Below are 23381 nucleotides of genomic sequence, written 5' to 3'. Positions count from 1 at the left end.
GACGTTACAGTCAATGTACAATCAGCAGCTATCGAAAAGTTCTGCCCAGCTGTCAGGAGGCCAGCTTCTGTTGGGAGACACTTGAGAGCAGCTCCATCCAAACTGCTACACACAGCTGTTCAGACTGAGGCATTTTTATCAAAGGTTTTGGCTACACCACCACAAGAACATACTTAGGCAAATTGAGCAGAAACATACCTGGACCCATGCAGAAAACCACAGCGTGCATCTCCACACACAAAGAGACACCAGTACAGCTGAAGCAGTCTTCACCAAGCAACAGACAGAGTGCTCAGTGATTCTGGCAATGTTAGAAAAGTCAAATTCTGCTCCAAACCATGAGGATTTACATTTCTTATATAAGGTTCCATCTCTGCAACAAATACCACTCCTCACTGACTCAAACTACCTGCCTTGGACGGGAGAAACATTCAGAAAATCGTTTCCAAGCAATCAGTGCCTGTTAATTCTCGAGGAACAGAACCCATAAGCAAGGGAACTAGAAAGCATTGGTTGATTTGCCGTTATCACATTTTGTTGTTGTTGATGGCTAAAAAGTGCAAGGCAGGCATCTAATTCATAAAACCTATTCTGTAGTGTATGGAATCCACCGTGTGCTATGCCAGGTACACAATAAATATTAATCTTTTGTTTTTAGGCATCAAGAGTACATTATTTTAATTACAGCTTATACTGAGTTGCATTCAGTTAGCTATTTGCTTGGCACGGGACGTTTTAAGCTGAATAGCTGACCATGCAAGCACAACAGACTTAAGAAAAACCCTTCCTGCTAAACTTCAGATGATATCTGGATCAAATGCCTCTCAATACAGAAGTAAAGTTTTTATGAGTGTGAGCAAAGAGCAGCAGAGACACAATTTGCTTAGGTTCAACCCAAAAGTTCCTGCAGTTTGACACATGACATTGGCAGTGACAGTATGGTCAGCTTTCTATGCTTCAGGGTTGGATTTTTTGTGAAAGATCTTGCTCGTATCATTCATTCTTTCAGCAGGTTTTCATGTCCCATCATTCCTGTGATCCGGAGTTTGACCTGGTGACCCCTGGGGAATGAGATCCTCTCCCAACCATCTCCTGTCCCCATTCTCTGTGGCTAGACTCCTGTAAGCCACGACCTTTTGTTTCAATGGGCAAGAAGCAGGAAGCCACAGCGGCCAGCAGGCAACATCCACTGTAAACCACCAGTGTTAAATAGACTGAAGATTCCAACATCACCTGCAGAAAAAAGGCAGAAAATACCAAATAGTACCCCTGAGCCTTATCACAGAAAGAAATACAAATACTAATGTAGTAGTAGAAATTTTAATTACAGTATGGAAAAAATGTTTAATGTGCACTGCTGCATAGTTTCTTTCCTCAATGATTACACATAGCTATTGAACACTTACAAAACAGTCTGGATTACAAGTGCCACAAGGTGCTGCTGCCCTTTCGTATTAGACAGGACTTAAGGAAATCACAAGTTTTCTACCTAGCCATCTGCAGAGCCACTGCTTCTTACCCAGTCTTCTGAGTCCTGTCCCTGTGGAGCCTGGCTTCCCCCAACCTCACTGTCTAGCTCTTTCCACACACCCCGAAGGTTTGTAGCCCCCAGGACCTCAGCCTGGGATCTCAAGAGAAAGGTGGCATTGCACCATGCACAGAAACTCCCTGCCTCTCACAAATCCCATCTTCAGGTGGTAGCTTCTAAGGTGTCCTTACAGCCATCCAGCAGCCTGCTTCTTGGTTATCTTATCCCCCAACATATGGAGCTCTGGAGCAAGAGGTAAATTCAGAGATGAGCCTTAACTCTCCTCAAGGAACAGGCAACAACAACCCTCCTTCAACACATCATGCACAGATCGCCCTTGGTTTGGCCCTTACAGCAGAAAAGCAGGTTGTCCATCACCTTCCTGTGCCTTCAGTCTCAGAAGGAGAAGGGATTTTACCTGTGCAATGAACGGGGTTATGAGGGCTCCCACTCTGGCCATTCCACTGCATGTTCCCAGGCCCAAAGCACGCGTGGCTGTCGGATAAACCTGTGAACAAAGCATCAGCCCATTAACGCTAGTGGGAAGTTCTCTTCCCACCGGTCTCCTAAATCAATGGAAATTAATAAGTGGTATTACAGCAAGTTCTGTTAGACAATGACAATGAGATCACCAACTCATATTTGGGGTAAGGTCCATTGTGAAGAGGTCATAAAAATGACTTTCCCACCATGTTCTCACTCCCCTTAAATATTCTCATTACAAAAGCAACCTCCTTACCTCAGGAGTGTAAACATAAGCAGCCTGAAATCCTCCTGAAATAAAAGCTCTTGCAATGAAGAGCAGCACAGTAAGAACATTTCTGTGAGAATAAAAAGGAGAGCAGTGTTTGGGATTGTTCTGTACAGTCTGTTTGTTTAACTTGGAGGCAAGTGCAATAAAAATGCTAAATTTGTTAGAACGATTCCTTTTGTTTTTTAATGAACCCTTTGTATTTTTTCTGGACCTTTAATATAACAATGATGCCAAACAATCTGCATTCCCACAATCACATCAGCTTTCTACGTGTATTCATTCCAACTCACAGCTGTGGCCTATTGAAATAAGCAGTGAATGCCTAAGTTTATCTAAATAAGAAAAATATATTCCACGTTATGAATGGTGCTAACAAAAAAATGGCACGCATGAGAAGGAAATGAGAGTGCAGTTTTCCTGTTGAAAGGACACGAACCTACGTACTACCTGGATATTTGCAACTTTGTAAGGTTTCTTATTACAAGGTTTCTGTACTATAAGGTTTGGTACAGTGCCTGAAAAGGTTTAAATTCAGAGAGCTCTCCTCTGGCTGTTAGGTCATTTCCTTGTTCGTCAGCCCCAAGGTACAGACATTGTTCCATGCATGTGGCATGAAGGCCAGATGCAGTCAGAGGCAGACTCTCAGAGCTCAGCTGGAAATTTGGTACCTTTAAGATTCAAGGGCAGAGCGGCCAACTGACTTGTTCTCTGGAAAATCTGCATGAAGGACGGACACTGAACAATACAAAAATGTGAACCCAAGTTCTTTTGAAAGTCGGGCCCCATGTATCTGCAATGCCAGCATCAAGCTCCACCAGCCATACTGTATACAGCTTCGAGGTTGTGCCAGTCTGTGTCGACTGCTTCTCACGTAATTGTGCCATAGCACCTAGACCACCGAGAGCCCGTGACAAGTGAACCAGTCAGAGCAGCTGAATGGGAGGCAGAGACTGGGCTTGGTTGTGAAGCTCTGCCCTGGTACAGTCAGCCTGGGGAAACATAGGTAATGAATGGCAGAGAGCAGTACATGAACCAGCTACCGAGGCTCATGACATCAGATCTAATTTAAAAATTGTCCAATGGTGATCTCCTACTCAGACATAAGCTCTTATTTTCCCCTTTGGATTGTTCTGTCCTCAAGATCATAGTGAAGGATTTCTCCTCTCCTGCTTCTTTTAGTTTCCTTACAAACTCTGGTGAGAAAACCTAACACCATCCTTAATTCATTCGCCAGTTGAGCACGACCATCTCATGGCTTTTCAAACCACCACTTCCAGTTCTCCTGCCATAATCAAGAGAGATCATGGATGAATCAGATATACCAGTTGTTACCATGTTTTACTTACCTTCCAACGCAGAGAAACAGCAGAAGACTGCAAAACGAGAAGACAAAAAAGGACAGGGCCATGGTTTTCTTGCGACCTATCCGATCAATAATCCATAGTGTTACTAACACACCTGTAGAAGGAGACAAGTTGACTGTTAGGAATTGAGCAAAGGTGGAGGCTGCAGCAGCTGGTTTTTAACATAGGCTGGGTTATTTAGATTTGAAATTTTGTTGTCTCTTTCTTTAAAATACTTTGCCGGCAGAGGCATCAGGCAGATTGCCCCAGCCATTGGTGCCACGTGAAAACAGAAGCTCTGTGTCCCAGCTGGTGAGTCTTGCCCTGTGTTCACAGCTCCACTGGTCCACACATCCACATGCCCACACACTCGGGGGCTACAGTGAGCAATCAACTCTGACATCTGTTAACCACTGATTATTGCAGTGGTTATCAACGTGAATGCTAAAAATGCTTGCCTTATGTCTCATTGGAATATCTTTTGTTCAACTTCTGACCATTGTTCCCGGCTAATCTTCCTACTGCTAGATTTAAGGGGTCTTTAGAACTTTGTATTTTCTTTCCATGGTGTTATTTATATGCTGCCATCAAATTATTTCTCACCTGCTTTTTGATAAAGAAAATAGATCAAGCTCTGTTAAGTCTCTCAATGTTAAGTATTCTCTCTTATGCAACTTTTCCAGATCCTTTTAAAAAGTGGATGTACAGCAAGTGTGGGGATTATTCAAGCATCAGAGTTGCCAGTGTCATATTCAGAGGTATCCCTGTTAGTATTTCTTACTCCTACCTTAGTATGTCTCAGGATTAAACCAGTCCTTTCAGCTATAGCATCAGTCCAAGAGTACATACTCTCTTTTCTGTCCACCGTACACCGACATCCTCCCCAGAATGACTGTTATGCAGAACAGTCCTCCCATTAGGTAGGGACTATGCATATTTGCCAGTCATAGACTTACAACTTTTCATCTATTAAATGGCTTCTCTTTGAGCATTTGTCCCTGAAACTATAATCTAGAACAGTGAAAATAACTTGACTACTGCCTCACAGTATTATTTCAAACATATTAATACTGAGAGATCATCTTCTACATCTGAAGAAACAATGGCTATTACATGCTAACTATCTTGCTTGTCCTGTGTCAAACTGTTCATTGAAATTCACTGAAATTGTCTGAAAATCATGACTGAGGCTGGACACAGAGCTTTAGGAAGCAAGTTCTCCATTGATTCACTATACCACGATCCTTTTAAAATAGTTCTGGAAAGTCATTTATGGATAAAAGTTCAAGTGATTCTGCCCCTTTGATTTAATTGTTACTCTTCCTCTGAACGCCTAATATGTTGCTTGGATAGAATCCATAGTCAGAGGGACCATTATAGCTTCACAAAGCAATTACTGGTGATTTTCTCTGTAGTGATCACATGGGCAGTGAAGAGAGCTACAGCTACTGTGTGCACTGCATATATCAAGTAGTCCAAGCAAGGAGCTCCAGTGCTGCGGGAAATGCATTGGCACTAGGCCAGGCAGAAGAGCCTATTTCATGGCTTGTGCCAGAGCCCATTCCAGTCACATGGAGCCACTGGCAGTGAAGAACTCGTGCTTCTTATTGTCACTTACCAGGGAATTCTGACAGGGTTGTCCAGAGCAGATCAGTGTAGTCTTCCTCTGTCAGATACTCACAGGTCAGGCTGCACTTTGCTTTAACTTCTTTCCTTCTACTGGATACTGTGGGAGGAAAAAGAAAAAAACCAAACATTTAATATATTTTAAGTAACCTTTTCTCTGCTTACCTTCCTTTACTCCTGCTATGTCTTTATCACTCTTACTGCTGAAACTGATAGAAGGGACATACTGAAAAGACCCTGCTACACAGCAGGTATGTTCTACCTGGAAGATACAGCTGAAACTTAACAGTTTATAATCTTATTTGTGGCAGGATGTCTTACCTCTGCAACCATCACTATCAGAATGAAAACTTACACCTCCTTATCAGCTGTACAGGCTTAGTTATTTTTCAGTCCAGGGCTCATGACAGTGAACAGAATTAACATCAATAATTCAGTTTCTCCCTACATAAACTGGGATACTAACACTTAATGTATACTTTGAGAAGACTGAATAATACCGTGTCTTTGTGAAAACAAGTATTTTTAAAGGATGCATGCTCCTTTGTGGAGGCTAACCAGAGTTAGACCTCTCAAATAGCTAATACACTGTTGTACAAGCTTTGGATCTGTGTCTTCTCCCAATACTACCCATCCTCTTTCTAGAATTTTCCAACTATCAGACAGTTTTCACTAATTACAAGTGTTCTGAATACAATCATGCCTCCCCTGGGGAATCAAACTTTTCAAGCCTCTTCTTAATGCAGTCAAAGCACTTTTTTTTTTTTTTACCACAAAAATCTGCAACAAAAAGGGCAATGGTTTCCCACCATTATCTTTTTTCTCAGCAGGTCATCACAACTTGAGAACCTGGGAGCTCCACAGCAGCAGCAGTTACCTCTATCTCAGAACTAATTAGGCCTGTCAAATCTGGAAACTTATATTTATTCAATCACTTTTTTCTCAAGAAGAACAGTTACTTTTTCTAACAGGTCTCCCTTGAAGGTTGTCTTGCTGTTTTACATTTTGGGCTCAGAGACACTGCAGGACCTCTCTGCATTGTGCGGAAGACAAGGAACAGTCTATCAAAAATGTTTCAAATAAGTAACCCTTTAAGTGGAAGCCTTAAAATTCAGGCTGGCAGCCACAGTCCTTTCCAAACTAACAGCAGAAGGTGACCTAATAAAAGATATTCCACCACTTAACAGGGTATATTTAAAAAGGACTAATACTCACTGCTGCAGACGTCTCCTGCTTGGAAGAACTCTGTAGTTAATAAAACTAACCCATAATATGAAAAAGCATTGGAAAACCTGCAAGGAAGAAAATGAGAGAGGAAGTCTCAGCTCGTCAAACCTATAGTAAACAATGTGAATGAAAATTGAACCTACTGTGTGAGGACTTCCACTAAGTGCTACCTCAAAGCTATTTCCTATCAGCATTTAGAAAATGAAAGGGCAATTAGATTGAGAATGCTAGTGATTGGGTGGTTTAATAAATTACAAATCAATACAAGTAGGCATTTTTTTTGAGGAGGAAGTTGCTGTATTTTAATGACACTGTAAAATACCTCCATTAAAAACCATTTAGAATTGTGCTGGCACTGAGCCATTTATATTTCCTCTTACCATATAAACCAGAGTAACAACGTGGTCCATCTAAAATGGGGCGTGAAAAGGTCCCTCATTTTTCCTCGGTCTTCCTGTTGAAAACAAGCGGAAGTCAGATGATCAGGGCACTCACTGGTCCTGGACTGGAGGATGCAGAGTGGCAAGGGATAATACGATACACAGTACTATGTACTATATCTCAGGATGAGTGTTTGGTTTCAGCTGAGGGCTCTTCAGGTTGTAGGAGCCACACTGGAGCTGGGATCCAAGCAAAGAATTCCTCTGCCAAGGGGAATTCTCTAGGAGCACAACGATATCAAAACCAGTTCATGCACAGGGCACACTACTCCTCCACAAGGAAGGTGAGGATCTGTCAAAACAAGGTGGGGCTGGAAAGAGGTAGAGCAGAACTTTGCCAATCCACAGGTGGCATACAATTCATGTGGTCCACAGCCAGCTCCCATAAATTAGAGCAGCCCCTCAGGGCTTCTGATCTAGGGTAAGGTACTGAGGAACTACAAGCAGCCCTCCTGCAAGCAGACCCCTTTTAAACTGCGTGGTTCTTAGAGAGAGAGAGTGGAGGGCTCAGCCCATAAACTTGTGGTTAAGGAAAAGTACTTTCCCACCCCACCCTGAAAACAAAGCCACCCAAAACTTGGAGAGCGTTCCTGCACAGCCCATCAAAATTATCGTGACTGAACCAAGCATTTGTGAAACGCACAAGAGCTCAAATCCTCACTGAGCCAGACCTTAGAAAATCAAACCTCCATCTCTGATTAGTAAAATGCTGTCGTTACCAGCAGGCTCCTGCCTAGCTCTACAATTTTGCTCTTGTTCAAATCTACCAGTCTCCCTCTGCTGTCCTTCCTTGCTGGCTAACTTTGTAACTTTCTTTTCTTATAAAAGTCTGCTCTTTGTTCTGTAAATGTAGAGCTGCTTTAGATGTTGACAGCGTGCTGAAAAGTTGGCCATATAAAGCTGAAATGAAAAAAAATCCAATGCAATTCATACGGTAATATGCAGCTCAGAAATAACAGCCTGAATTACTCCATGCATTAGGACTGAATAGGAGCTTGCAGCTTTCCCACTCCGGAAAATCAGGAATAGATTAAAAATGAGGTACAGCTAAAGAGTCAAATTCCATCCTGTCTCATGAGTTCAGATCTGGGAATTCTGATCTGAGTTCTTCGGTAGCCTCAATGTTTGATTTTCTTTAATAATAGGGTCTTAGAGTGAGGTTAAATAACATTAATGCCCACTTTAAAGGTCCTTTTCACTTTCAAGATTTTCATGTAAATAAAAATGAGAAACCAGCTCTTCCTCACTGTGAAAGGGCGTATAAGATCATCCCTCATTTTTTTATTACTGGTTGAGACATTAAAATTAAACTTAACATTGATTATTTGCTTATAGAAACACATATGAATGTAGCACAGTTTCATTGTATCCCACGTTATTCATGTGCCTGCTACCTGTACATACCTGTCTGGAAATAATTAATTTTCCCAAAGGCATTGGAGCTCCATTTTCCGTTGCTATCCGCTTTAAAGTGGCAATTGCTTTTTCTTGATTTCCAGATAATACATCATACCTGGCACTTTCTGGCAGCCACTAAGAGAGCAAAGCAGAGCACGTGCACAACGATGTCAAAACGCAGCAATAAACAAACCGAGGATTTTCTTTGTGGGCTTACAGTGGGAAATCTCAGTGACTCCAGCAGACTACTCGCATAGGAAAGGATTACAGAACTAAACTTTAACAATTCAGAGAACCGTCTTTCTGCCAAATGTCAAACTCCTCATTAGGCTTTAAGAATCTGCAAAACCCCACTTTCACCGTAAAGTCAGAACTCCAGCCTAAAATCTTTCCCTTCTGTTACCTTGGTTTTATTCTTGAGAAATGTTAGGCATTTTTGCAGGTTCTTTACATTATACCTTCTCAGTAGGAAAGGCAAAGCATCCAGGGCAGATAACAAGATGCTCTAGGCATTTCAAAATTTGCATTTTTAAGCTCCTTTTAAAAACAAGCACGTTAGCACCTGTATAACTGGAGTTATTTCTGAAAAACAATGTCAGTGACTGAGGAATAATAAGAGCTGCTAAACAACCTGAGAAGGACATATATCTTTGAGAAGACTGAGTGATTGGCAAATATATTACCTAATAGTGCACCGAAGCTCAGGGTTAACTGATATACGTCTTATTTTAGAATCTGATGGGCACTATGCAGATTTTACCCCTGATTTGGGTGGATATTTTAAGTGGACAGTAATTATAAAAGTTATGATTTTGACAAAATAATTTAAAAATCTAAAGAGCAGTCAGGGAAATAGCAACAGCTTTTAATAAAATGTTGATTCCACTGAGCTTAGTTGAAACAAAGTCATTAAATTGGAGAGATTTCCAGGCCTGATTTGGTTTCACAAAATTCCAGCCCACCATTGTCCTCCAGCAATTACAGTCACATAAACAGAGCTCTCACTGGAATGTTTTTACTAGCACTGTTGAAACAACAGCATTTTTTTCATTATTTCACATGTTTCAAAGAAGACACCAACAGGAAGCTCAAAACTGTCACGATTTCCTTCTATCAGGTTATAGAATCAGGTAGAGAAGTGGTAGATTGATGGCACATACATTCGTCTTTGAAAGAATACCTACAAAACATAGGACAGCGAAGAGCAAAAGTGGGAGGGCAGAAAGAATGAGAAGCCACCGCCAGCCAAGAGTGGGCATCACCAACACTGCTAGAAGGACTTCAAACACAGTCCCAATGGCCCAAAAGACCTGCCAAAGGGAAAAGAAACAGTCACAAATGAGAATAAGAGTGCTCTTAAGGCCTCTTTCTTTGTAACATTCCAAGACGAGCTCTCTAGGGACAGCTGGAGAGAGAAATGCCAGAGACATTTCAAATATGCACCACTGTATGGAAATAGAGTCCAGACATTTTAAGGGGATTTGTTTAAACGTTGCAGAAGCTAAAATGTTCATTTCTGAAAACCTAGCACCGACTTTCTCTAGACACTCATGTTTAACTGTAGGTAGCTTCTCATAAGGAATAGACTCATCACACAGTGTTTCTTAAGCAAAATGACTATTAATTTATCTGTCTATGAGTATTATTCCCAGCTACCACCACGAGATTTATGGTATTTGTTTTCCTTACCAAAACCAAGCTACCAAAGCCACAGAGTTTGGCCTGTGGATGAAAGAAGGAATTGATACCTTCTTAGCAAATGATGGAGCTGGCATCCTCTTGCATATCCTACCCATGCAGGATTATTCTCCTTTAGATTATGAATCCACTTAGCTCATTATTTAAGGCTCAGAATATATTTCTAACCCAGGGTTGCTCAGAGGCAGCCAAACTGTGGCAGAACAAAAGTGACACAGAAAGGAGTAATTCATCTACTGAACTCTATTTATGAAAGATTAATCAACTGAATGTAGGACTAGCCAGCAGATATCCTAGAAGACTGGTTTTGCATTGAGAAGCTGTTTCAATTTGGTGAGGTTTTCCACGAGGATGCTCTTTCCAAACTGACTGATGCAGACAAGTAATAGTACTATTCTCTGATCCTTCTACCGTCCGTTAAAGGGCTGCAAATTTTGCCTTAAAGTATTTATAGGGCAAAATTCTGCTCTCTGTGACTTTGATACATTTGGATTGAATATGGAGAGCTGAATTTAGCCCTGCATTTACTGAACAGTCAGTTCTCCACCATCCATTACTGAGTTGTAGATTAATTTCACCATGAAATTACGTGACACCTGAATGGCCCCCCTTGTGCTAACAGCAGTAACTTACGCAGCACTGCATGCAAGTTAATTTGCAAAAAGGTAGATTCAACAAAAAGAGTGGAGCATTACATGAATGCTTTATGCTGCTTTTGGACCTGAGCTAGTACTAGTGTATGGGGGTAACCTCAGCTCCACACTACTTGGACAATCAAGATTTGACTGCAGCTATGTGTGAGATTCTAATCGGTAGGACTGAATGGATGTAACCAACAGCAGAATTTGTCCCTCTAGGGACCAGTATGCATAGCTACACTGCTCACCTCTATTAATAAAATGCATTTTGCTCTGGCTTTCATTGGAAGGAATTCAGCATATAAGGTTACCCTGTAAAGAGTGAACATTGAGAAAAATGTCATGTTAGCACATTGAGAAAAATGCCACGTTAGCACAATGAGAGAGGTTCAAACATTTTGTTTGCCTTTTATTAAAACTGCCAAACCCATAGTAGTAACGCAAAACCCTTCCTAGCCCTCAGAGTCAGCAAGACTGTGGACACTGGTTCAGACTCCCCTTTCTACATCAGAACAAAACCCCTTTAGTTCATCATTGCAATGGAGGACAGAATTTGCTCTGTTCGTGTGATTTTGTAACCCTATAGTTGTTAGCTAAATGCAGCAGTTCTTGGTGCATATGTTTTCACAACCCTGCTCTGGTCTGGGACAGGCATTATGCCTGTTATTTTCAGTGTGGTCCATCAGCATTCAATACACTCTTGCTGGATAAAGTATTTCTTCAGGGCTTTACAACTGGCTCACAGAATTTCACATCAGTCTACTCTGCCAGGTTTCAATTCTCCAAGAGGTGAATACTTTCAAGGTCTGATCCTGTTACTGGTATAAAATAATTTGCATTCTTTTATTGTGGGAATTCAAAAAGAAATCATCTAACTCTGCAGAGCCTTTGTTTCAGACTGTGCCAAGGAGTAATGGTACAGCTTCTCTGTGAGTATTTCCTGAGGATGAACACAAGAGCCAGCAGCCAGTGAAGGCTCTCTTGTCTTCTTCAAACCGTCTGGTAAGACTTGTCGTTCTTCGCTCCTATTCTGTTTGCATTCCATTGACTCGTCCTGTTTCTGCCTCTAAACTCCTTAGGCTTTCTTTGATGTTTGTGACAAAACTCCTACTAACTTGACAAGTGGTGGATTGATCTCTGAGTAGCTTCCCAGAACTCAGTTCATCAAAGTACAAAGTTGCACGCAATATTATATTAAATCAGTGATTAAGAGGAGAAGGAAGTAAAATCATGTAATGAAATGTAGAGCAGTCCCCTATATATCGCAGCAGAAAACAGGAACTGATTAATGCTGTACAGAACTATTTTCTTAAGAGAATACTCCATATCTTTGCAAGTCTGAATGTTGGCACTGTGAATGAATAGTCATACTCAGTGTTAGATAATATCTCACAGAAAATTCCCAGAGGAGGCCACAGCTCCTCAGGTGCAGCTCCTACATATGTACAGATAGAGGGATGTCTGCTATAGTCAGTTAATTTATTATTGCTGGATGCTTTCTTTTTAATAGCACCTTTCATAAAAATCTCTCTCTCATACCCATTATAGAATATACAATTATAAAGATACCCATGTCATTCCATTGAAATTCAGCCACTCATATCCAAAGTTACATAGCCTACTTAAGGATATTAGAAAGGAGCTACTTTTCCTGCTTCATACATACTTACTCCTCTGTCAAAGGAGTCACTATTATAGTTAGAACAAGAAACAGACTCAGCAGCAATGGAATCCACTCTGAGTTCTGTAACCGGCTCTTTGTCTCTCATTAAGTCACGTAGCCTTTGTGCATTATCCGCCCCTCTGTAAAATGGCACTAGCTGTGCTGTAGCTGTTCCACTGGGGCTCTGTGGAACATCATTAATATGTGTTTGCAGTACAAGGCATTATTAACTCTGATGCTTTGTCTTTGTTGTTCTCCTGCCTCATTCCAGTTGCACTCAGTTGGAGCTGCATGGCAGAAACTGCCTTACTGTTGGGCAATACACGGCAGGCTAAGGGCTTTCCTATTTTACATACACGTTACGCTTTTGTGCAGCTTCTAAAGGTGGGCAGGAGAGCAGTAAAAGAAAATTAATAATACTGTGATGTTCCATCGCAGCTCTGAATCTTTTATCTGGGAATGGCAATAGAAAAGACAGGATATTGACTTGCCTTGTGAAGAAGTCTATGAGCCATCAATCAAAGTTAGACTCTGACTACTCCGAAATAGCACCTCCATGGGGCAAAATATCAATTATTAATAAGGATAAAAGACTACACAGAGAGAGAATGGCTATACTCTTCCCTTTACATTTATAATTAAAAGCCTAGAGCAGAGTTATTTATTCCAGGTGGAAAATTTAGAGATCCCCCTCTTCAGTGAATGGAATGACACAGTAATAGAGAAATATCCTGACGCTGCCTTCTTATTAGAAATGCATCTGAGCCATCAAGATATCTTCAGTGCTCCAGGTTTCGGCTGTGTGGTTTTGGAATTCCAACGCAGGTTCAGACATGAAAGTTCAGGCTCTGACTGAACAATAATCTGCAGTTTTACAATCAGGAGTCAGGGCTCAGCTCTACCTCCAAATGCTAGTGTTTAGGGCATGACCTGTTTTGCAACAAGACCACGTCATCCCTTATGGACTCCACCAATACAATCTAGCAATGCAGTGTTTAGGCACAGCTACAAAATGCTGTCTGTTGTGTTTTACCCACTTCGAGGTGGGCTCTTTGGGCCCCTCATTTTCACCATGGTTTACCCGAGGGAATGAGAGAAGCTTAAAAGGACTTAAGGCATATAACATATTACATTTAGGAACCCAGCTTGTTCGCATAGAAGTCATTGTAAATCCGATTCACCTCAGTGATGTATTAGGTATCTTCAAAGCCTTCTCAGAGTTTAATATATTAGTTCCAAAATACTTAGAAAAAAATGGGTTTGGGAAAACTTAACAGAGGCATGTCTTCAATTTGACATAAACATTTTTTAAAGAATAAATAGAGAAGAGAAAGTTTGGACTTGTGAATATTTACTTACGACTGAGGCACTCCTCCAATCCCAAAGCCCACCAGTCCCCTCAGCACCAAGATCCAGCTATATGCTGGTGCAAAACCACTGAGGATCCCATAATAGAGCGTCCACAACACACTGATCTTGAGGCCCTGTATTTAACAAACAAGCACGGGGAAAAGAAAATCTCTGCTGTAACACAAATTAACGAAATGTAAAGTAGAGCTTCAAACTCCTTTTATTTCATGGGAGGTGAATTCTGGCTCTGTTTAATTCTGCTCCATACATGTGGACTATGATATTTGTGAACATCATGCACTGAAACATCCACACTGCAGAAATATTAGACTATATTCTAGTAGGAGCTGAAGACTTACTGTTTTTCTCCCATACTGGTCTGAAATGTTTCCCCAGAGGGTGGAGCTGGACATCATTCCCACAAACACCACCTGTGAAACACCAGAAAAAAATCTTCCCCTTAACAAGACAAGTGAAAATTTCCGTATGACAGCAAAGAGAACACAACTTGACAGTGAAACTAGAAAATTTTGTCTCTAACAATAGCGCAAAATGTCCAGGTGTTCTGGGTATAGTGCCTTTGCAGTAGAGACTATTAAAGATCATTATTCATATGGTGGGATTTTTCAAAAGTCACTCAGCATTAGCCTAACTTCACTTCCATTGACTTGAAAGGGAATTTGCTATTGCCCAGGAGTGGGGATGAGTGTCAGCAGACTGTTCAAGCCAAGGTCTCTCAGCTTCTTCCAGTGGTGGGCCCATTTTCAGTAGTTGCCTTGCTTTTTGTTGAGGTCAGGAATCTAAACACAACATAAATAAACCGAATCTCTGCCAGGCTACTTGTCATCACCTCACCCTTATCTTACCTGTTAATTTGTGAACTACTGAATTAGACCAGTGCTGTATATTTTTGAGCTTTTGATAAATGGAAGAAAATTAAATATAAGAAATGACTGGAGAGCACAATTTGCCACTAAATGGAAATAATTTTCTTGTTTCTGGGCTGGGTTTTTTTTTCTGAAGGGTTTTCATAACTCACAAAAAAATCTTTCATCTGCTTCACAGCAAGGCCCCACTGAGTGTTTCATCAGGATTACTGAGGGGACAGGCAAGTGGAGAGAGGAGCAAGCAAGGGTTGGAGAGGGGAAGCAACTAGGCACCCCTCAAGTCAGCTTTGCAATTAAAAGATCCATCCAGTGACAAACCAGTCTGACACTAGAATGCGCACTCTGGTATTATGCACATTGTGAGTCCAGCCCTGGAAGATGCTGAGTTCTCCAGTTCCAATGAACATGTTCATGAATAAAAGCTGATCAGTGTTGCTTGAGGTCTGCAAGATAGAGCTGTTCTAGGAGCCCAGTGCTGATGCAGTACTTCTCAGACAGCTCGCCTCCAGTCTCCTACTGCCATTCTTAGCAGGTTGTCTCAGATTTGAATGGAGACAAAATTAGATCTTACAACTTTAGAAAAGTCTGAAAAAAGACTGAGGTGTCAAAGAAAATATATTGTACCCTTTTCAGAGGTGACACCAAAAAGTATAGTTTATTCTGTAGATGGAGAGAGAAATGAAATACTGCTCAATGAAGGTAACGGCAAAACCCAAGCACATTTCCCCCATCAGCACATTAAAACCATAGGATTTTTTTCTGAGAAAGAAGTGCATACTCAAGCAATAAGTGGGGTAGGAAGCAGTCCTGTTTGTCAAAGCTTTTGTCTCATGTTCACTGACCCCTTCTCCTTATGATTTTGCTCACTAAGAATAAAATCGTGCTGAGCTGAAAGAAGGAACAAGACCCTCCTTCAGATGGGCTGGCTGCATTCAGGTATAGGAAAGGACATGATCTTAACTGATTTAAATCTACTGAACATTTTGACCAATTTACACACCACCACAAATGGCATCAAAAGCTAAAGGAAACAGAAATGTAGGAGTTAAAGTGCATGCCATACAACAGTGGCATATGCTGAGAGAAGTGTCCCAAAACTAGTTTTCCTATCCCTAAAGGCATTGCATGTTTCCAACATCACAGCACTATACGTAGAGGTGGTGTTATAAGAGCTCTGCTTGCAAAGATGACTGGATGATCCACCTCGAAAAGCAATTGCTTGCTCTCTCTCATGGCTCCCAGGCTGTCTATGTGCAAGCGACCTTAAATGTGGTGAGAGAGAAAGATTTTCAAGAAAGATAGTAAAAATTTACCAATCCTTTTTTCAATTAATCAAATGGTTTGAGTTTTAGGATGAGTCTGAGTCAATTCATATATTTTCCTGGAAATTACATGAAACTTTGAACCTGCAACTTGCGAAATTTCCTCAGTTCTCACTGAGTTTCATTTCTTCAAGCTCTGGCTTTTAAAAAAGACTCCTATATTCTTCCGAGCCAAAGGCAATCTGCAAAAGCCATGAACAGATTTAACTTTGGGATATAAAGCATAATGTCTGAATAACAATGAGTGGAAAAACCTTACAGAATACAGCAGCTGTCAGTTATTTTTCCTACCGATGTGAGCAATGCAACCTGCCAGCTTGGTAATCGCCACTCACAATGAAGCTGAGGAGCTAGGATACTTAAAATCATCATTTCCATAGCATCTGCCATCTAGAAGGGTAAAAAAGAAACAAAAATAAATTAACTGCCTGAAAATTAGATTGACGTAGTGGTCCATAATATACCTTCTTGAAATTAACCTTGTTTCTGCTGGTGCCATTCTCACTCTGTAGGTGAAACAAAACAGTTATGTTTGCAAGGTACAGTGGATGTACACAGCGTAGAGAAAAAAAGCAACAGGTGAACTTTTAAACTAATTTCTGATTGTCATAATGTTTAGTAACGCTGGCAGAGAGGATTCAAAGAGCCAAATCAGAAGTTATCGGTGGGTGATTTCGAGAAGGCTTGTCTGGTCAGTCATCCAGGTTCATTCACTTCCATATTGCATATTACAGGGATGAGCTTTCAACTCCTTTACACACAGATTCAGTCAGAACTGTTTATTACCTTATAACTTACTCCCTTTTCCCTTATACACTGCTTCTGGATTTGTATCAAATATATTGATAGATCATCTGTAGACCAAATTCTACTACTGATTTAGGATCTAAACCATGGCAGATTGTAACCTTATATGTAGACAATAGCTGGTAAATACAGGCTCCAGATATCATTACCCTAAAATATACCACATTAGATGTAAAATATAGTGCTTCAGAAACAGCAGAAAAGTGAAAACAAAGCCTGTATTTCTGTTCTTGATATCAAGGTTAAAACTAGAAGTACTGGGTTGCTGATCACCTGAAACTGAGATTATAATAATACTGACTAATAAAGAAAACAGATATTGTAGCTAATGGGATGAATGTGGTAAAATCACTGATTTTTCAAACCCTGATTTATAAGAACTTCAGAGACAGAGAAATCAATCAGTTATTCATTACCCCCACATAACAAGTTTGAGTCCAGCTGTCATTTTAAAATTTCAAGTAAAATTCCTTCTTTATTGTACAATTATCTGTTTGGAGACTTTTTGTCAACAGAGAACGGCTACCTTATTTGAAATCAATGAGATTCTCTAACTGATGATCATGCAATTGACCTTGATAACCATTACTTGCCCATGCTAATCCAGTAATAACAGACAGCTTCCACTGGAACTTTCCAAATCCAATGGCTTCCACCGCATCTTCCACCATGAAAGTATCTAGAGAGAAAACAATTCTAGTGCAGAAGTGTATTCCTTTTCTAGTAAGAGCCATCCCTTGAGACAGCATTTTCTGTGAATGCAATTACTTATTAACTGGGTAATCTACTGAGATCTAAAACATATAACAGAGAGCGACTTTGCTTTTATACAGTTCCTACTCGGGAAAATCTCTACGTTCTTCAGGAATTGTGCTAAAGCTAAAATAATTCTAAATATTCCCAGAATATTTTATTCACACAGAAGTAAATCAGCGTAGCACCAATGACTCCAGCACGCATTCAGCCTACTACTCCTGGGAGTGGCTCCACCAGCCACTGAATTGCACCTTCCTCCGGTGAGAAGTGTATGAGCTGTTCAACAGCAATACTATGCAAGAGATGGAAAGTGCAGAAGAATATCTTACTGCATGGAGAGTCAAACTGTAATTATTTGAATCAAGAATTTGTCCAAGACATATATCTTGAAACACACTTTTGTTAAAAATGCTGATGGTTCTTGTTTCCCACACATTGTCATGACCTCATTATTTTTTTCTACCTGAAGAAGCTGAGATATCTCAAATTCCTTTGCTCAAGTGCAAAATGAAATATACAACAAAAATACATTTTGATATTCAAGTTGTTTAAATCAATTTAAGTCTCAAAGTTTTAACACTTCCAGCAGTTTAAAAAGTACGTTCACCACGGAAAAGTTTTATCTAGCTAAGAGTTGGACATCCTCAGAAAGCAAAAGACAAAAACACAAACCAAAAGGAAGTCAAACAAAATCTAACTGATAAAATGAAGCAGAGATGTCATAAAACCTGTCTGTGACTTCAGCCCAGGCATTTGATGTGATGGCCCTGAAGCTCAGCATATTGGGTTGTTGCATCACTTGCACTTTTTTGGGCGATGTGCCAACTGAAATTCTACATATATCTGCAGACTTGCACTGATGCACTGAGTCTTTTGAGAAACTCACTGAGCTCACTCCATGGTATTTTGGCTTCCTATTGCATCAATCTGTTAATAAATAAGTCCCTGGGAAAGTAGTCATCCTACAAAATTTTAGTATGCCTTGTGCTAAGACAAAATCAACGTTTCTCATGTCTTCTAAATTGGTGTTGCCTTCAGGGCAGTCAGCACCTCTCTGCTAGGCAGAAAGCAGAGGCTGGGATGTACATTCATTCTGTCCCTCTTGTCCTCTAGGCAAGGAGGAGACAGGAACACTGCAGAGGCTTCATGCTCAGCCTTGAAGGTGAGCCACGTGTAACTGCTCCAGTAAACTTGGCAACATTTTAGGAGCACTGATCAGTTCTAAAGGAAACTAAGTCAAACCTCCTGTATGAAATAGGTGGTGACAACTGGATACACAACTCCTTAAAAGGGTCTATTACTGGTAATATAAAAACAAACACATAAAGCATCCCTCAGAGAACAAGGTAGCTAAATAATGATTTTCAGGTGTAACATAATTTGCCTGTGTTATTGTTCCCTTCTTTGACCTGGGGATCTTTAACTTCTCTAAACCCAATGTATTCAGCCTGGTAGCAACATGACTGAAATGAAGAGGCCGCACCTTTCTCCTTACAGGAAAACAAGAAACCTACTCACCATCAGTTGGGTTGGCAAATTCTTTTGGCACTGCAGCTCCATCCTCAAGCTCAATAGGCTCTAGCTCTGTCCGCACACCCTCAATCTGAATTTCATGTTCTCCTGAAATGACATCCTCATCTGACCTTGAACTTTCCCCAGTGCGGCGAAACTTGACCACCCTAAGGATACAGAAACAAGGATCAATACTTTGGTGGGTCTTTTCCAGGTCGAAGCTGTGTTTGGTTAGTCTTGAAGCCCTATTTGGTCAAACAGTAGCCAGGTTTCTCCCCACCCTCCTGTCTCCATTTCACATTCACAGAGAATGCTGTGACTTTTATCTGTATCCGCTTTTAGATATGGGATCCTGCTGGTTGCTACTGGCTTTGGAAAAACTGCGGAGGTACATTGCTATATGATATAATCACCATTTTTGTACAAAGAAGATGTTATCGTGCTAACATATAAAGTTATAAAAACATACAGGTTTAACATAAAAATATGTTAAAATGATACATTTAATCGTAACCATGTTTTGTGTGCCTAGACTTTTATTGCGAATTAGACATAGCTGTGTCATGGAATTTCAAGTGCTTTGTCTTTGTAGGAAGAACCCAAATTCAATTTTCCATGTTGATTTCATAAGAGTGATCTGTGTCTTAGGAGAAGCGGAACTCCTGAAATTTGTCAGATTTTTAAGCATTACTTAGTGAAGTAGGATTCATACGACAATTCAGTGAATTGGCTGATTTTTTTCCATTATGGTGATGATTCTGTGACTGTAAATAAGATTACTTTCATTTCTTGTCTTAAACTGAAGTCTTTAATATTATGCAATTAATTAAATACCTGTATTTTAAGAAACTATTTGATTTCCAATACTTGGTTCATCTGTGCATTTTTTGAATCTCCTAGGTAATGAGGTGGGACAGAATAAGAAAGTGAATCAAAGGATACTCCTTTTCATTAAGTTCAAGTCAAGACTGAAGAGTATACCTGCCTGCCAGTTATAGTCCTGGCATATGAGATGATGATTGTCACATGAGTGTCATGCTCATGGCTGTCTGTATTTTATATAATTTCTGGCCCTAGATGAGAGATAATCATCTAATCTCTGCAGCAAGGCCACGGAGAGAGTAAGACATGAAAACAGAACTTTGTTAAATCGACACAACTTTCACGTTTTGGTTAGAGTGATTTTGTGCAACGCTTCATGTACACAGAGGAGCTCCATTTTCCGTCAATTAAGTTTCCTGTGACCAAACAAAGATTTTGAAACAGATCTACCATATTTAATGTATCAGATTCCTCAAGCTTCCTTCACTTTACCTGCAACATCAGTGTAACTTTTTCACCTTGGCAACTGACAATTTCTTGCACGTCAGTTAAACATTTTGGAAATAGATTAAATTAGTCTTGCTACTACCTCTTCTGACTTCCAATATCTGAACATTTTAACTCTACAATAAAGATTAGCAGAGAGCCTCTTGAACTTCAGTTTAATCCTCTGGTTTAAGGGTCAGCAAAACTAAACTATCAGCATCCCTGCCAACTGCAGCTGCAGCAAACTGACACGCATGTATGACCTTTCTAAAGGTGATCTGAAAGGCTTTTCATATTTGGCAAGACCTCAACTCTTGTTTTCTCTTACAAGTGCTGATGATACAATCAATACTTAATATAAGGGCAAAGTGATGGGCAACCTACAAAACCCCCAGAAATGGATTTTGGTCCAATGGTAGACAAGGGGATGGAGGAATGAACATCTCAGTCACCCATGGGGTTTTTTACAAAGAGAGGAGTCCTGGCCATGACCAGCCATTCAGTCCAGCTTAAAATTTCACTGTGGTAGAAACATAAAGCAGAGGGATACAAAACTTTTTTTTCCTCCTCACAGTTCTGGCACATGTTATTTCCCTGACCACATCCCATTCGGGGAATTGCACATATTCACTAATGATATTCTGGCAGTAACCTGGAGAGAGAGAGAAGTACAGTGACCATTTTGTGAGGTTATCACTCATCTTTAGGACAGACTGCTTTGCAGGCTGTAGAGATGTTTTGGGATGATTTTTTCAGGTAAACAGGGCATTCCAAGAGCTGTATGGGGCAAATATTCCTTGTACTACTTTAGTAACGCTCTCAGCTGCAGCAGGAAACTGAAAGCTTTTCTCTGGCCTTTATGTCTTGGCAGACAATAACAGAGTCACAAATTTTGTTTTCTAAGATAACATTTGAAGATCTTAAACATAAGAACACAGAACAAAACCCCAGACCTCTTCGAAATGAGCAGCAAAACTACATTGACTGCAGTGAAACTAGGGTTTATCTCACACTCTGATTTGGGGTATGCAGAGGATCCTTCACTCAGTTATAAGGAAAGACAAACAAAACAATGAAACATCTGAATTCAGGTTCATATTTTGTTCCATTGAGAAACTAAATTTTAAATTCTCTTAATCTGATTGTTTTTTTAACCTCAGCACAACTATCTTGGTTTGAATTTTCTTTTGCTGACCCTATACGACAAACACAAGTAATTATTACTCTCGCGTTAAAATAGTCACTGAAGATATAATCCTCATGTGACATACAAAATACACACTTTCAGCAAACAAACACTGAAATTTGTATGCCCATGAAATGACTTTTTTATTACAAAGGGCAACTGATATCAAAGTACCATTCATATCTTATTTGCAACAGCTTTACAAGCACCTGGTTTAACTATACAGGAAGTAAACTTTCATGTTTGTGTTTTTTTAAAGGAAGACTATCACTATAACTTCAGCAGTCTCAAAGCCTGGTGCAAAGTTCATTGAAGTATGCGGACACCTCTTCCCCAGATTTCAGGAGGTCTCAAGTGCCACTGCTCCATGGGATTATGACTGAAAATCATTCATACAACCTATGCTGGTAACTGTTCAGTGTCCTAGAAAGTCACGAGCAAAATAAACATGCCAATAAAAACCTTCCTGACTTTTAAAGCACCTGATCACAAAACCCCTGTATTACTGTTTCTTATTTTGTAGTATTTGTTGAAGTAGACTTTCAGAACTGACCATTTTGGAGATGACGGTTCCAGACGCTATACAAAGGCAGTGACTGATCTGAAAATTGTAAATACTTCAATGGCAATCTGAGTAGAGAGCTATCTGGCCACATTCCTCATCATAGGAAACAAAAAAATATGTTTACCGCTTAGGAACCTATGAAACAAATTGACACAAATGAAGAAAAAAACACACAGTGATATTTATTGTTCCATACTTGCAAAATTCTTCACAGCTGAGACATCTCAGAGAGCTGCATTTGTTTGCAAGATCTCACAGCACCAAACAAGTCTAATTACACCTACACTGAAAGGTACTTTAGAACATTTTTCTGTGTTTTGGGTTTGGTTTTTTTTTAAAAAAAAAAGAGATTGAGAAAAATGGCCTAATGAAATCATGTTTAGTCTTTTTACTGACAAGCTGAATGCATCCAAACTAAGTATTTAAAAATAACTGGAGTTCATGTCCATTTTCCCAACTTACTAGAAATGTTACGGGACAGTTTGCTCTGTCATTGACATGAGCTCATTAATATTTAAAATCAACTTTAAGCATTTATTCCCTGCCTTGCAGAGTCAATGATTTATAAATAGGAATATGCTTCAAAGCACCTGATAATGGAGCATTAGGAGAAATGCACTTGTTTTTAAAGGAAACATTTTGCATTCATGAAAAGGAAAGGAAATACTGGTGTTAAAAGGCAGCAATGCTTTTATCACCTTTTTGCACAGATCCAGCAACCGCATCCCAACAGCAAGGAGTTCCTCACAAATAACAGCATTTTCCTTGTGCAGCAATGTTTGCTTCTCCAAAACATACAGTTAGCAAATATCGATGATACTCACTGCAAACACACCTTTGCAAAAAAGGTTTTGATCTGCAATCAGTTCGCGGCATGAAGGAGGAAGCCGAGGAAGATGCCTTCCCTAGCACAACGTTATTTACAGATGCAATCCACCTTGCAAATGCAATAGTAATGTTTCCTCTCAAAAAACCTTTTGGCACTTCTACGGTTTTATTCCACCCCTCCTTATTTCTACCACCACCAAGTTCATGCAAAAAATAAAAATTGAGTGAATTTATATAACAAATGGATCCCTGCATGCCCCCAGGATGCTGAACCCAGGCAGCTGTGCAAGGAAAACGGCCTGCTTCCCGGGGCCTAGGACACTTCCTAGAAATAATTCCCTTAAAAATCAGCAGGATTCACAATATCCCTGCAGCCCGTTTAGAAGAAATCCTGCGCATCCCCACTCCCCTGTCGGTGCTACTCACGGCAGCTGTCTCAGCTGGAATAAATCATCCTCCATTGCCGGGCTGCGTCTGGAGGAGCTGCTCTCATCGCTCTCGCATGGCGGGGATGGCTGGAGCTGCGGGCGGGCAGGCGCGGGCGG

The 23381-nt window shown here is 40.3% G+C and overlaps 1 protein-coding gene across 1 annotated transcript; it reads right to left on the bottom strand.

Annotated features, from left to right (window-relative positions):
• Nucleotides 1-470: 470 nt before the first annotated feature.
• On the bottom strand, nt 471-23297 carry SVOP (SV2 related protein homolog (rat)). Its single transcript, XM_009334398.1, has 16 exons — nt 23263-23297; nt 18956-19116; nt 17275-17360; nt 16166-16264; nt 14025-14096; nt 13675-13799; nt 10901-10964; nt 9501-9626; nt 8323-8451; nt 6859-6932; nt 6467-6543; nt 5244-5351; nt 3629-3740; nt 2268-2349; nt 1947-2036; nt 471-1233 (listed from the first exon to the last, which is right to left on the bottom strand). Exons 1-16 carry the CDS (start codon nt 23295-23297, stop codon nt 1027-1029), a joined length of 1647 nt encoding a protein of 548 aa, XP_009332673.1. The 3' UTR covers nt 471-1026.
• Between the last annotated feature and the right edge of the window lie 84 nt (nt 23298-23381).

Source organism: Pygoscelis adeliae, unplaced genomic scaffold (assembly GCF_000699105.1).
Source record: "Pygoscelis adeliae isolate BGI_AS28 unplaced genomic scaffold, ASM69910v1 Scaffold262, whole genome shotgun sequence".
Taxonomy (NCBI): Eukaryota; Metazoa; Chordata; class Aves; order Sphenisciformes; family Spheniscidae; genus Pygoscelis; species Pygoscelis adeliae.
The sequence above is the reverse complement of the archived record's forward strand: the minus strand, read 5'-3'. Positions and strand labels throughout refer to the sequence as shown.